Below are 13,357 nucleotides of genomic sequence, written 5' to 3' on the forward strand. Positions count from 1 at the left end.
TGCTGCACACTGTAGCTCTAATAGAACTTGCTTTCTGCCACTGCCAGCTTGCTCTTGAATTCTTTCCTGAGTGAAGCCAAGAACCCTCCTGAGCTAAGCCCCAATTTTGGGGTACACCTGCTTCAAAAAAACTTAAAGTGACTGGAAGATGCAAGTATCCAAAAATACATTGTAAAAGCAAAAGAAGAAAAAAAATAAGAATAGAGGCATAAAACAGAGTAAGAGATGGGGCTAAAAAACACCTTTTGGCTATAGGTAGGCTACAAATTTGGCTCTTAGATTTCTGTCAACAAACAGAAAAAATCCAGAACACAGTTGAATATCTAAAATATAAAAACATTCCCCTTGCTTGAGAGAAATACAGTTATTCCACACATCAATTATCCTGGTGAGTTCCCATGAAGAAGTCAGAGTGCAAAATCCGAATGAGACACAAGGGCAAGTTTGCTAAGATTGCTTCTTAGAGTAATCTCCAATAAAAACAATGGCAATTGCACCAGCCAACCCAAATCTCTTGTAGGGAGTTAATATGAAATAGTGCATGTTTTTAGTTTTCTTGTGAATTTACCTTGTTTCAGGAGTACATTTTAGAAAAACAGAAGGACTTAATTACATTCCACTTAATCTTCTTGAAGAATAATTTTTTAGTCACCCTTCTGTTATACTTAATGAATTTGAAGTTGTACTTGCTGTAAAAGTACCTAAAGCCAGCTAATCTAGCTTGACAATTAAAAATAGACTTATCAGAATGAATAATTAAAGAGCACAAGTAGAAGCAGGGAGACTAGTGAGAAGGCTACTGCAGAAAGCCAGAGAAGAGGCAATGGTGGGAATGACGTTAGCGATGGTCACAGAAACCAGAATAGTACCATTGATAATGACAAGAATAATATCATCTGAGTATTATAACAATAGCAATAGCAATAATAATATAAATATATAAAATTATCACTTTGTCAAGGTTTTGAGTTTGCAAATACCAATTTCTAGTTAGCCAACTTTAATTGCATTCTTGAATCAAAATCTAAGTTCCTTCACTGACATTTTCTTCTGTTAATAGAAGTAAAGCTCAAATTAAAAATAAAACACGCACAAAATTCCAGACTAGGGGAATGAAGAATTGCTGTTTAGTGAATTCAGAGTTTCATGTTAGAGGATGAGACGTTCTAGAGATGGACAGTGGTGATGGTTTCACAGCAAGGCGAATGTACTTAATGTCACTGAATTATATATTTAAATATGATTAAAAAGGTAAATTTTATGTTATATGCATTTTACTAAAAAAAAAAAAACCGAAAAACAAACACCACATATACACACAACCCCCACACAGCTCCAGGATTATCTGATCTAACAGGTAACCTTGCTCAGGCAAAACTAACTTCTGCTGTAAAGACTGAGGCCTGCAAAACCTGGGCCTGCAGAGCCAGTGATGGAGCCCGCCTCAGAGGCTGCTCAGAGAAGGCAGTGCTGCTCTCTAATGCTGGAATCTGCTTCAATGTGCTGATGTTAAACAGCAGCAGTGCAACACTTTTCCACAAGAACTATTTTAGGATAGGTGTTGTTAGGTATTCACTTGATTTAACCACCTCCCCCTGCTCCCAAATAAGACCTCATTTAAGTCCAGGCAGCACTGACAACACTGCTCCTTGGTGTATCCTCTGGGGAACACTACTTACAAAATGGAACTATATGCAGTATGGGTTGAACATCCTTTATCCAAAATGCTTGGGGACGCTTGGGGCCAGAAGTGTTTTTGAATTTTTTTCAGATTCTGGAATGTTTGCATTATCCCTAATCCAAATAGCCAAAATTCAAAATGCTCCAATGAGTATTTCCCTTGGCCATCCTGGTGCTGAAAAAGATTCAGATATGGAGCATTTTGGATTTGAATTTTTGGCATACGTATACTAAACTTGTAATTTGTTTATGAACAAGTTACAAGTTGGGAAGCATCTACCAAAGATGATAACATGAGTTTTAGAGAATTTTGTTTGTAATCCAACTCTGACAATAATAACCGAGCAGGACATGCTGCCCCTACACGCCACATAATCAAACTAAGCATTTAAAGATGAGAAGCTGCTTTTCTCTGTCTTCTGTAGTGAGGCAGGATGGTGAAATGCAAACAACTCATCAAAGGATATTATAAAATAAGCTAAAGGGGGCCAGGACACCTCCCTGTTTTATCTCAGTAGAAAATTCTGATTGGGCCAGAAAAAGACCCTGACCTTTGAGGAGTGAGTTTTATATAAGCACCAACATCCCAGGGTCTTTGGTCGGTTTATGCACCTTAGAGCTTGATCAGCTTCTGTCAATAGTATCAAAGGCCAAAGGAAAGTCAAAATGAGCCACAAATAATCTAAAAAAGACCCCCAATAATCTAATACCATTTCTAGCAAATTCTTACAGTGTATGTGAAAAGAACAGGATAGTAAATGATATTGACAATAGTATCTTAAAGTTGCAAAATAAGCATAAGAAATAAAAAGAAGACAATATATAACAATGATAGCAGTAGTTACCTGCATGAAGGAGTTAGGCAGATATTTAAATATTTACCCATTTTACAAATTTTCTAGAATGAGGATGCAATGGACAATACAAACCATTGTTAGAAGATATGAAAACATTACTTTTTTTCTGTGGAATCTTTCTTAACTTCCTTGTGTCTGGTATTAATTCCTCCAAAATTTTTATACATTGTGTTATTATTGTTACACATACCATTCTCTATCACTAATACTTATTTAAACTCCTTTCTCTCCCACTAGACTATTTCCTGTAGAGCATGCATCATGCCATTTGTCTTCTCATCGCTGGGACTTTCCACTATTCCTGGCACACAGTTGCTACAAAATGTTTCTTGTTGCAAATGAAGCATTTAGGTACTAAAAGTTTATCAAGAGGGTGTGCTTATTACTAGACAGGGTTTACATTTTTCCTCAGTTGTGGAGGAGAGTTTGCAAAAATCAAAGAAAAAAACAGTAGTAAAAACTAGTATCTTCCCTAATTGGTGATAATGCTACAGGGATAAATTAAAGACAGGAGGAATTTTATAGGAATGTAGGGAAACAGTGTACCTATTGCTTTGGTTTAAAACAACGGCAAATAAGGACTTTTGGCCTTCCTAAGGAATTCATATTCTATCTGAGACACTGTGTGTTTGAAATTGAGAAGCTAAACAGGCTGAAATGAATAATCCCTGAAGAACAGTAGGGACACCATGTGATAAAAGCTATGGAAGAATCAGAGAGGCTAACTTACTCTCTGTGCAAGAGAAGATAATAAAATGAAACATCTTTTGTGGCTAAAAATCATAATCACAAATACTAACCTTAGATACAAAAACCACCCCTAAAATATAGTGTAATGCATATTTTGGCATACGTATGAGGTAGCAAAACCGACGTGTCTTGAGTAATGTCTCAGTGGTGTATTAGGATCAAATCCAAACCACAGAAGTTAGACCTGTCTGAGGCTGAGCAGCTTTGTGGGCTGAGGGGTGTCTGTCCCTCATGGTGGACGTACACATCCAGGCTCACCCTGGGGGGGCCTTACCTTCATGTGCTAGAGAGGGACTGGATGAAGAAAGGATGAAGGGGAAGACATGGTAGGTGTGTATGTGCATGACTTAACTTTAGTAATCACTACGACAAATAAAGAGAGGAAGGCATTTATTAATAATTCATCATAATTTGTTCGTGGGTCTCAGAAAGGGACAAGCGATAAAATGATTTTGAAAAAGTTGTGGCACAAGAGTATAATTTGGAAAGACATTCTAAATGAAAACAATAGTGAAGAGATGCACCAAGAATGTCAGCAGTTATGAGGCCACAGAGAAAGTGTGAGTGAAGGGAGATGATAAACTGGAACATTTTTTGAAACAGTTTTTATGCCAAGAAGATGCAAAGAAGTCTGTGGATGAGTCAGCCTGGAAATAAAGGGAAAGAGAGTCTATGAAGTTCATAGGAGCAAAGGCTTAATAATACCCCAGAGAAAATTATGTAGCAAAAAGCAAACGCCAGAGCATTTGTTTGATAATATCCATTAGTGCAAACTGTCTGGCAGAAAACAGCAACAGGCATAAAAGTATCTTGATTTTAAAATCTACATGGAAAAAATGTATGAGCTATTCAGAACAGATATGTGTGACTAGAATAAGATCAAACAGTAATTAATTATAGCTGTATTTGAAAATGCTCAAATGCATTTTGTTATTTAAAGCAGGGTTCATAGTATGGAAATAATAGTAGATGGACAGTAAGGAATATGAAACAAAATCAAGGAATGAGCTAAGAATCAAATAATCGTTTAAACAAGGAGGAGCCTGAAGCCAAACTAAACTAGCCAAGAGCAAGGGCTAATGTATATTAAAATCCCTAAGGTTTTATTTTCTGTGGTAAACATTAAAATGCTATTTTTTTGTTAATATTTCCAAAAAATTACAATATAAAAGGAGATCTGGAATAATACATCATGAAAATCTAAACACTGTTAACGCAATCTGTCATAAATAAAAATTGAACTCAGCCAAAAATGTTCCCAAATAAGGACATGGAAAATTAAACTGTGGTACATCTATGACTTGGATATTATGCAGTCTCTAGCAATTATATATATATATGTGTGTGTGTGTGTGTGTGTGTGTGTGTGTGTGTGTAGTAACATGAAATTTATTCATGACAGAGCTTTAAGTAAATAAACTATTTTATACTGTATCAATTGTAGAGCTAAAGTAATGCTATGTATATAATTTTTAAAACAGATTTTCTTAATTTACATTTGTAAATGTCTTTGGATTTTTCAGAAAAATGTAGATATTTAATTTTAATTGGCTCTGAATTTTTTTTATTAGTAGTAATCGCATAGGGCTCTAAATAATCTTCAAGAAAAAAATAAAGGAAAGCACTTTGCTTACACCTAAGAGGCTTTATAAAACCTTTAATAAAATACTGCAGAGATAAAAGATGTTGCTCCAAGAGGCGTTCTGTAGTTCACATACTGCATTTGTCTGCCTGTGTTTCTGGAAATCACTGAGTAAACACTAAGTGTATGTAATAACTAGAAAGAACTTACATAGCGAATCCTCATATGAAGGAAACTACCAAATCTTCAGTTATCTCTATTTATGATTTTGTCTTAGATATAGGTGTCTACAAACTAACGGAAAGTGAATCACAATTGACGGCTTTGGCTGGGGCCACCAGGATGTACTTCCCTAATGCCTGTTTTCCTAATGATCAATTTGCCTGTGGACATTTCAACCAAGGTCTGTTTCCCTTGGGAGTTTACGCATCAATTTTAGTATCCTGTCACTTCTTTTTTGGTCACCTCTTTGTCATTTTGGGATTATTAAGCCATTCCTCTAAAGTAATTTTTGTTTCTTTTGTAGTTCTAGTAAACAGTCCTTAAATTTACATTATTTCATGAATATGTGAATTGTCTCATATCTTTGTGGTATATGTTTTCCTACTTTACTTTTAAAGTCTCTAAGAATTTTTTTTCTTTTTTTTTTGAGACAGGGTCTCGCTGTCGCCCAGTGCGGTGGTGTGATCACTGGAGTGTAGTGGCATGATCATTGCTCAGTATAACCTTGAACTCCTGGGCTCAAGGGATCCTCCCAGCTCATCCTCCTGAGTAGCCACGATTACAGGCGAGTGCCACCATGTCCTGAGCACCAACATGTTCAGCTAATTTTTAATTTTTTTTTTTGTAGAGACAGAGTCTTGCTATATTGCCCAGGCTGTTCTTGAAATCTTGGTCTCAAGCGATCCTCCTGTCTTGGACTCCCAAAGCATTAGGATTACAGGTGTGAGCCACCATGCCTGGCTAAAGTATCTAAGAATATTGAAAGCCAATCTTTCTAAATGAAGAATCTCCCAACAAGGCATAATTTCATTTTTATTTTTGGGACATTTACACAGATGCAAAAAACACTAAAAATAGTTGTCAATGAAGGAGGATGGATTTTACATGACTTTAAAAAGATTTGATTTCATTAAAGTATTTAAATTTATTTAATTTTAACAATTTAAAAAGAATTCAGACAACTTATCCGTGAATTTTCAATTAGGGAGAGGGAATAGGGTTATATAAGAATCACCTGGGGAACTTCCCCAACTATACATGCCTGGCATCCTTCCCTAGATGCAAGAATTTTGAGGGAATTTGAGTGTCACATTCTCTTTCTGTTAGTTTAAAAAAAAAAAATGAAAGGGCATGGGATCTGTCCTTGGCTTCCTACTTACTTCTGACCATATTCTAATTACCACACTATTCATGATCATTCACAAAATATTTTTCAGAGTTTATTATTTTAATTAAAATAGTACTGGTAAAAGCCATAATTGATTCTGAACATCATAGATCTGTTGTTCAAGAAAACTTGTACTTGGTGGCCACATCATCAAATTCTGTCCCATGAAGTCCTAGTTCATAGCAGTATACTTCCTTTGATGCAAAGGGGATAGGGGATCAGAAAAATATTTCATGATACAGTGTTTTCAAGGACAAAGGTTATACAAAAACAAGAATGTCTGGGTTGTCTGCAATGGAAACATGGAAACACTGAGGCAGACTGACCTGGCAGCACTATGCCCAGCAGGTCTGGGCCAGGGAGGCCACGTGGGCATGCTCCACACACACAACCCAATCAAAAGCAGGCAGCCTAGTGACTCACCGGCAGGGCAGGATCCGGACAACGTCATTGGGCTTGTACCCTTCAATACAAACTGCACAGTTGTCAAAATCGGACTCTGTTTCCTGCAACGGAGGAAGAACAGATGAGCCAATTTTCTTAGCTTCATCTCTTGTGTAAATATCCAAGCCAAAACTCAAGGAGAGCTTGCCTGGAGCAAAGCTTTCCGCAGTGCTGGTGCCAGTTTTTAAATCAAATGTACCATTAATTGGACTAGTTTCCATTCCTTCCAACCTCTACTTTTTGTTTCTAGGTTCCACTGCAAGTGCTTTTGTAAGGAAAACCATTTTCTAAAGTACCATTACTAACAATGCTATTAATTATAATTAGAGGCAACATATCAAAATTTTCAGGATGAGAAATAATATTTGTGGTGAATCATCTGAATAATATTTAATCTATCCATTCTTCTGGAATCCAGTGTATAAAATAAATATTAACACAAAATGGTAGTTCGAATTTTTTTCAAGTATATATACCTCTTTTAACGCCTCATAACATAGTGCTTATGTAATAGTCCTTGTACTTTTATTATTCTCTGATTGAAGGAAAATAATATACTGACCAAAATGTCCTTTAAATTTAGTAATACCTTTAAATAAATTTTATCTTATAAGCCCAATGGCGTTTTTACATACTTGAAAAATAATAGCACATAATTTGTGAGATAAATCAATTATTCAGATTAGAGACAATACCTGCTTATACATGGAATTGTAAATCCCTTACATTGCCCCAAGGAGTTCCAAACCCATGTATTGTAATCCATTGCTCTAACTTGACCTAGGGAATAAGGAAGACCCTTAGAAACCCATAAATCTGGGCAAGACTGCTTTGTTTTCCCTCCTCAAGATATACTATTGCTTTCGGCTTTATGACATCATTCTACAGTGAAGGAGACTACTGAAATGAATTCGGGGCGCTGTGTTTTGATTAAAAAAAATTTTTTTTTATAGAGACAGGGTCTTGCTACATTGCCCAGGCTGGTCTTGAACTCCCTGGCCTCAAGTGATCTACCTACCTTGGCCTCCCAAAGTGCTGGGATTACAGGCATGAGCCACACTACCTATCAACCTTGGGGTTCTGAATACTGGATTTCAGAGGGATTGAATATACTTCCTGCATTTATACTGTAGACTTAAGTGGAGAACATAGCTCAGCACATAAAGCTGTCTTGCTTGCAAAGATTCATGAAAAAACTTTCTCAGGTCATAACATCAGAAACAACCATTTTGATTTTATCTGGTGGGACACTGGAATAAACTCATTAAATATTACTTGAATATTGTTTCCTTTCCACTGGCTGCTAGAAAGCCCCAACTTAAATTTGAGACCCATTTCTATTACAAATTTTAGGTAATCCATTGGTGTACTAATTTCATTCTGGCTTCATCTATTTTTTATAGACTTACTTATCAGTTTCTCATATTTTCTATACAACTATTTTATTATCATAGCATATGCATATTATAAGAAACTTTATGTTTAATTAAGAAGAGTATAATAACAGATACTGATAGGACAACTGTTAGCATATATTTCCCTTTCCCATCCTTTTCTCTCTTCCACCATGGCTATAAGAAAAGTTAGAAGCTTCTTTGAATAGCTCCTCACCAAAAAGAAAAGAGGCTATTACCTTGTCACCCTTCTTGATGGTCCTGATCTGGAGTTTGCTGATGGCTTTCTTTGCTGCATCCCCCAGTCGGCGCTGAAAAACCAAAACGTGCTTGTTAATAATAAAGATCTGTAATTCTTGACTTCATTTCTGATGTCATTTAATACACCAGGGCAGCTAGCTCTGAAATCATGCACATGTGGTATGAATGCTAACAATGATGACTAGAAAAGACAGGGCAGTGGCATTTGTGCAAGGGGGCGCTACCAGTTGAGGTCTATAAAAGACTTCTGCCATAGAGAGAAGTTCTTCATGCCTAATGTTAAGCAAGTGGCATGTGACATAGATCCTGCCCTACAGTTCTACAGCGTAGGTTATATGTGCATACACTACCCCCACAAAAAAAAAAGGAGTTTAGTAATTTGCCACTCTAGCCACTCAATTTGTGACACAGAGATAGCCAATCAGGAGTAGCTGGAATAAGTGTCATCTCTTCTTTTTGACAATCAGGATTCATTGCTTGGATATTCTTTCCAATCTGCTCATAAAGGCATAACGTTGGTTTAAATTTGGTCTGTTCTATCCTATTCCATCACATTCTCACATGGCAATTTTACCTCCTTTATGCATGTTTAAGTGTGAGTGTGCATATAGAAAAATACATAAAACATAATGTTCAGTTTAGCAGATAATTATAAAGCAAACACCGGAGTAACCACCATGATCCATGTCAAGAAATAATATATCATTCTCTCCCCATTTTTGGTAGAGAAAATTACCATCCTAATGAGCCCTGCAATAATGCAATCAGAGGGTGATGAGGAAAACTGGGAGAAGGATAGGGTGGTGAGTAAATTAAATTTTAATCTGTCAAGCAAAAAAATTGCATGTGAGTTTTCTACATGTTTTATCTTCTTCTTAGGTATATCTATTTCTGGTCTGCAATAGATGTGTATCTGTTGTAGTAAAACATTAGAAGGACTAAGATTAAGAGAGTTAAGATTTAAACACAGACTAATCATTTGCTTTCACTAATTTTGTTCCTTTTGGAAAAAGCACTCAAGCTTCTTGCTTTTCTTTAAAATAGTGAACACATATTAGTGAACAGTTAATATATCCTAGGTGCCATGCTTAAAGCTATATATGCATTATCACCTTTGATATTATAATAACCGAGAAAAGCACTATTTAATAGAATGAACTGAGGCTTACAGAGCTTAAGTAAATTGTCCAATATCATAGAGTTAGTGAAAGGTAAGTCAGAATCTGAATAAAATTAAGTTTGACTTTAAAATCAAAGCTCATCTACCACCCTCACCTTTATTTGCCAAGCCACCCAGTCAACCAATCAGCCAGTCAGCCAACCATCTAACATCTGGCCAGCCAGTAAGCCATTCATCCAACATCTGGCTAGCCAGCTAACCAGTCAACCAACCATCCAGCCAATCAGAATCACTAAGTATTTACCACGTGGCACTTCTCTAAGTACACAGCAGTTAAAGTAATTAGCAGAAAAGGAGATATTTTCCTTGTTAATTCATTTTTCTCTTTGATAGTTTGTCCTTCGTATCTAAAATAATGTTGACATTTTTATCAGAAGCGTTAAGTTTTGGCTGTTTCCTAAAAGGAGACCTATGCCCTTGAGATTATGCAGAAGTCCATGAGTAGCTAGCAAACTAAGGCAGCAGGCAAAAATAGGAAGAGTCTTTAGTGATAAATACCAAGGAAAAACAGAAGAGTGAGAGAAAAAGAACTGAACTGAGGTGAACTAAAAATGATGGAACTTTCCTCTCCTCTTCTTCTGGTTATTATCTGTTCATCCTTTGACTTCAGCTCAAATCATTTCTTCAAGGAGCCCTTCCTAGATGTATCCAACAAGATCCCTCTCATCTAGACCCTGATAGCACTTTGTACCTCTGCACTGTCACATTTGAAATTTGAAATTTGTTTTTATGATCAATTCCTGTTAGATTGCCTTCAGATATGCTCCCTGAGGGCAGGCCTGTGCTTATTTTTTGCTTCACATTGTCCCCTACATCCCCAGCATATATTAATAGAATAAAGCTGCCTTCAATAACAGGCAGTCAATCATTCAACATACATATTTTGATCTCTTATTCTGTGCCAAGTATGTTTAAGAGATCAACATACATATTTTGATCTCTTATTCTGCGCACACGTGATAACGAAAACACACGTGTGCGCATACACACACGTACACACACACACACACACACTCCTATCAACTGCAGTTTAATTTATAATCTAGTAAAAACTCTAAATAATGAGTTAATAAAATCTTAAGCCAAGAGTGGTTTTTTGTTGTTGTTGTTGTTTTTTGCATGGAAAACAATCTGAGAAATTTAGCCAGTTAACAGGAATATTTAGGGACAAACTATAAGTGATACATGTTGTAAGGTAAGCAAACTTGTGGTCCTGGCTTGGCAAACCCAGCCATTATCAACTGACAGCTGCTCTCCATTGAAGGACCCCGGGGCAAGGATTGAAAGGTATTGAGAAAGGGCTACTAGTTATTGGGAGTAAATGCCATAGGCCTGTAGAATATTGTATTTAGAATAAGAATCTGAATCCCAAAGAAACAAATACTGTTTTTCTTTTTCAGCCAAGAACTCAGATATTTTTGCAATTGTGTTTAACTGGCATTATATAATATTGCACCTAATTCAATCACTTAAAATTTTTTTTTTGAAGACTAAGCAGAGTAATTAAGTAGAAAAATGTATGTTCATACAATGGTCATAGATTATACTCAAAGGGAAATAATTTTTTTTTTCTTTTGAGATGGAGTCTCGTATTGTCACCCAGGCTGGAGTGCAGTGGTGTGATCTCAGCTCACTGCAACCTCTGCCTCCCAGGTTCAAGTGATTCCCCTTGCCTCAGCCTCCCAAGTAGCTGGGATTACAGGTGCCCGCCACCACACCTGGCTGATTTTTTTGTATTTTTAGTAGAGATGGGTTTCACTACATTGGCCAGGCTGGTCTTGAGCTCCTGACCTCATGAACTGTCCACCTCAGCCTCCCAAAGTGCTGGGATTACAGGCATGAGCCACCGCACCCAACCAGGGAGCCAACATTTTTAAAAAGCAGGTGAACTAGAAATAATGTTTTCAAAATTCAATTTCTTTTAAAATAATTTTTTAGCAAATGAAATATGCCCTTCTTAAATGTGGGCATGTAGGGGAAGTTCGAAGACTGCATTAAACTTTGGCTGTGTATTTAACTTAACAGTTGGCTACATCTGAATAAAAATAGACAGCTTTTGAAAACATCCCCTCAGTCTCTTCTAGAGAAAAAACCCTCTCCATGCCCTTTTAAAATAATGCAGGCTGCCTTTATTTTTTAAAAATGGCAGGTCCATTGAGGAAACGTAAAGCAAGCTGACGTTAAGGTGACAGGGATTTTGGCTAACAGTAAAGTTAATGGCTAGGGAATTAGAAAGTTGAATTCCATTACTGGCATTTGTATGACTGGGCCCTAGAGTGGTTAAAGAAGTTCAGCAGAGGATTAAGTCATTTAGGAGATGGGCTTCCCAAATTAGCAGAATTAATAGATTGAGGGAAAGAGAGTAAAAGAGAAAGTACAGTCATGTATGGCTTAATGACAGGGATACATTCTGAGAAATCCATTGTTAGGCGATTTTGTCACTGTGTGAAATCATGGAAGATTACTCACACAATCCTAGATGATACTGCCGACTATACATGTAGGCTCTATGGTATATCCTATTGCTCCTAGGCTAGAAACCTGTACAGCATGTACTGAATACTGTAGGCAGCTGTAACACAATGGTAAGGATCTGTGTATCTAAACATAGAACAGATACAGTAAAAACAGGATAATATAATCTTATTGGACTACTGTCATATGTGTGGTCCATTTTCGACCAAAACGTAGTTATGCAGTGCATGACTGTAATAAAGTCATCTTCAACATCAAGTCTATGAGGCCTTCCTCCTAGAAGCTCTGAGAAATCAAATGATTCACAAAGGTAGGAAGACGTATTTTCCTCAATCATTCTAAAAAATGGTATAATGGTATTCTCTTCCATTCCCTTTCCTGTGACATTCCTTGAGTCAAGCCTCATTCTGCATGTTATTGATAAATGATACACATATTTTCTCCTCTTTTGAGGAAAAACATAGCATTTTGGCAGCGGTGGATAAAGGATATCAAAGTCTTCCCTGGCAAGGGCAGAACAGATGGTCCAGATACCTGGGGAAGGAAAATCAGCTTCTGAGATGTATATGATGATATGGGACCATGTAATAAAAGATTTTTTTTTTTTCTGTAAGAGTTCTGGATTAACAAAATTAGGGAAAAAGCAACACAAAGTTTTGAAAAAATGCAATTTCCATATGCATGTAAACAAGTATTATCAGTATATGCATGCCTATTCCTAAGTGACATGAAAATTATACACATGCAGAGAAGACCCCATTAAAAAAATTACACAAAGAAAAAAAGTACCACTCTCAATATTTAAAAAAAAGTTTTCAACATTAAAAAAAATCTCACTTTCAATAATTTTCAAACTAGTTTTATTGGATTTCCAAATGCAAATTAAAAAGATAAGTAAAAACATAAACATTCTTAATGAAATGGCCCAAATAAGGCTACTTACTGTTGCTTTTGTAATTGATCTCTTCTGTCTTTGGGTTTTTGATTGCACCCAGTATGAAGAGGGAAGGAAAACTACAGGCCCTGCTCAAACTGAGTCTTGTACCCAACCTGAATAGAGAATCTAGGGATTGGAACCGGAAGTCTATTACAAAACAGACTCTTTCCTTTGCCATTCTCAGAAAGGCTAATGGAAGATTCAGGGACCACTTCAGGTGGATTGAGGAACTACCTCAGGTTTGAGTCAGTCTTTTGTTTCAGGTAGGGATTCCACTCTTTTCTCTAGGGTGCTCCTATGGATTCTTTCTAATCTAACCAGACCCAAATCATGCTTCTTCTTCTTATTATTATTTTTGAGACAGAGTTGTGCTCTGTCACCCAGGCTGGAGTGCAATGGCGTGAATC

At 36.6% G+C, this 13,357-nt stretch overlaps 1 protein-coding gene across 8 annotated transcripts in view; it reads right to left on the reverse strand.

Moving 5' to 3' along the window:
- RNF150 (ring finger protein 150) overlaps positions 1-13,357 on the reverse strand; it is a 270,744-nt gene that overhangs the window by 79,491 nt on the left and 177,896 nt on the right. For all 8 annotated transcript variants that reach the window (XM_063723667.1, XM_002815164.6, XM_024246274.3 and 5 more), the window contains exons 3-4: positions 8,337-8,408; positions 6,683-6,765 (exon numbers count right to left, since the gene is read on the reverse strand). In XM_063723667.1, the coding sequence (XP_063579737.1) occupies positions 6,683-6,765; positions 8,337-8,408 (155 nt within the window). The remainder of the gene's footprint in view (positions 1-6,682; positions 6,766-8,336; positions 8,409-13,357) is intronic.

This window comes from Pongo abelii, chromosome 3, assembly GCF_028885655.2.
Source record: "Pongo abelii isolate AG06213 chromosome 3, NHGRI_mPonAbe1-v2.0_pri, whole genome shotgun sequence".
NCBI lineage: Eukaryota > Metazoa > Chordata > Mammalia > Primates > Hominidae > Pongo > Pongo abelii.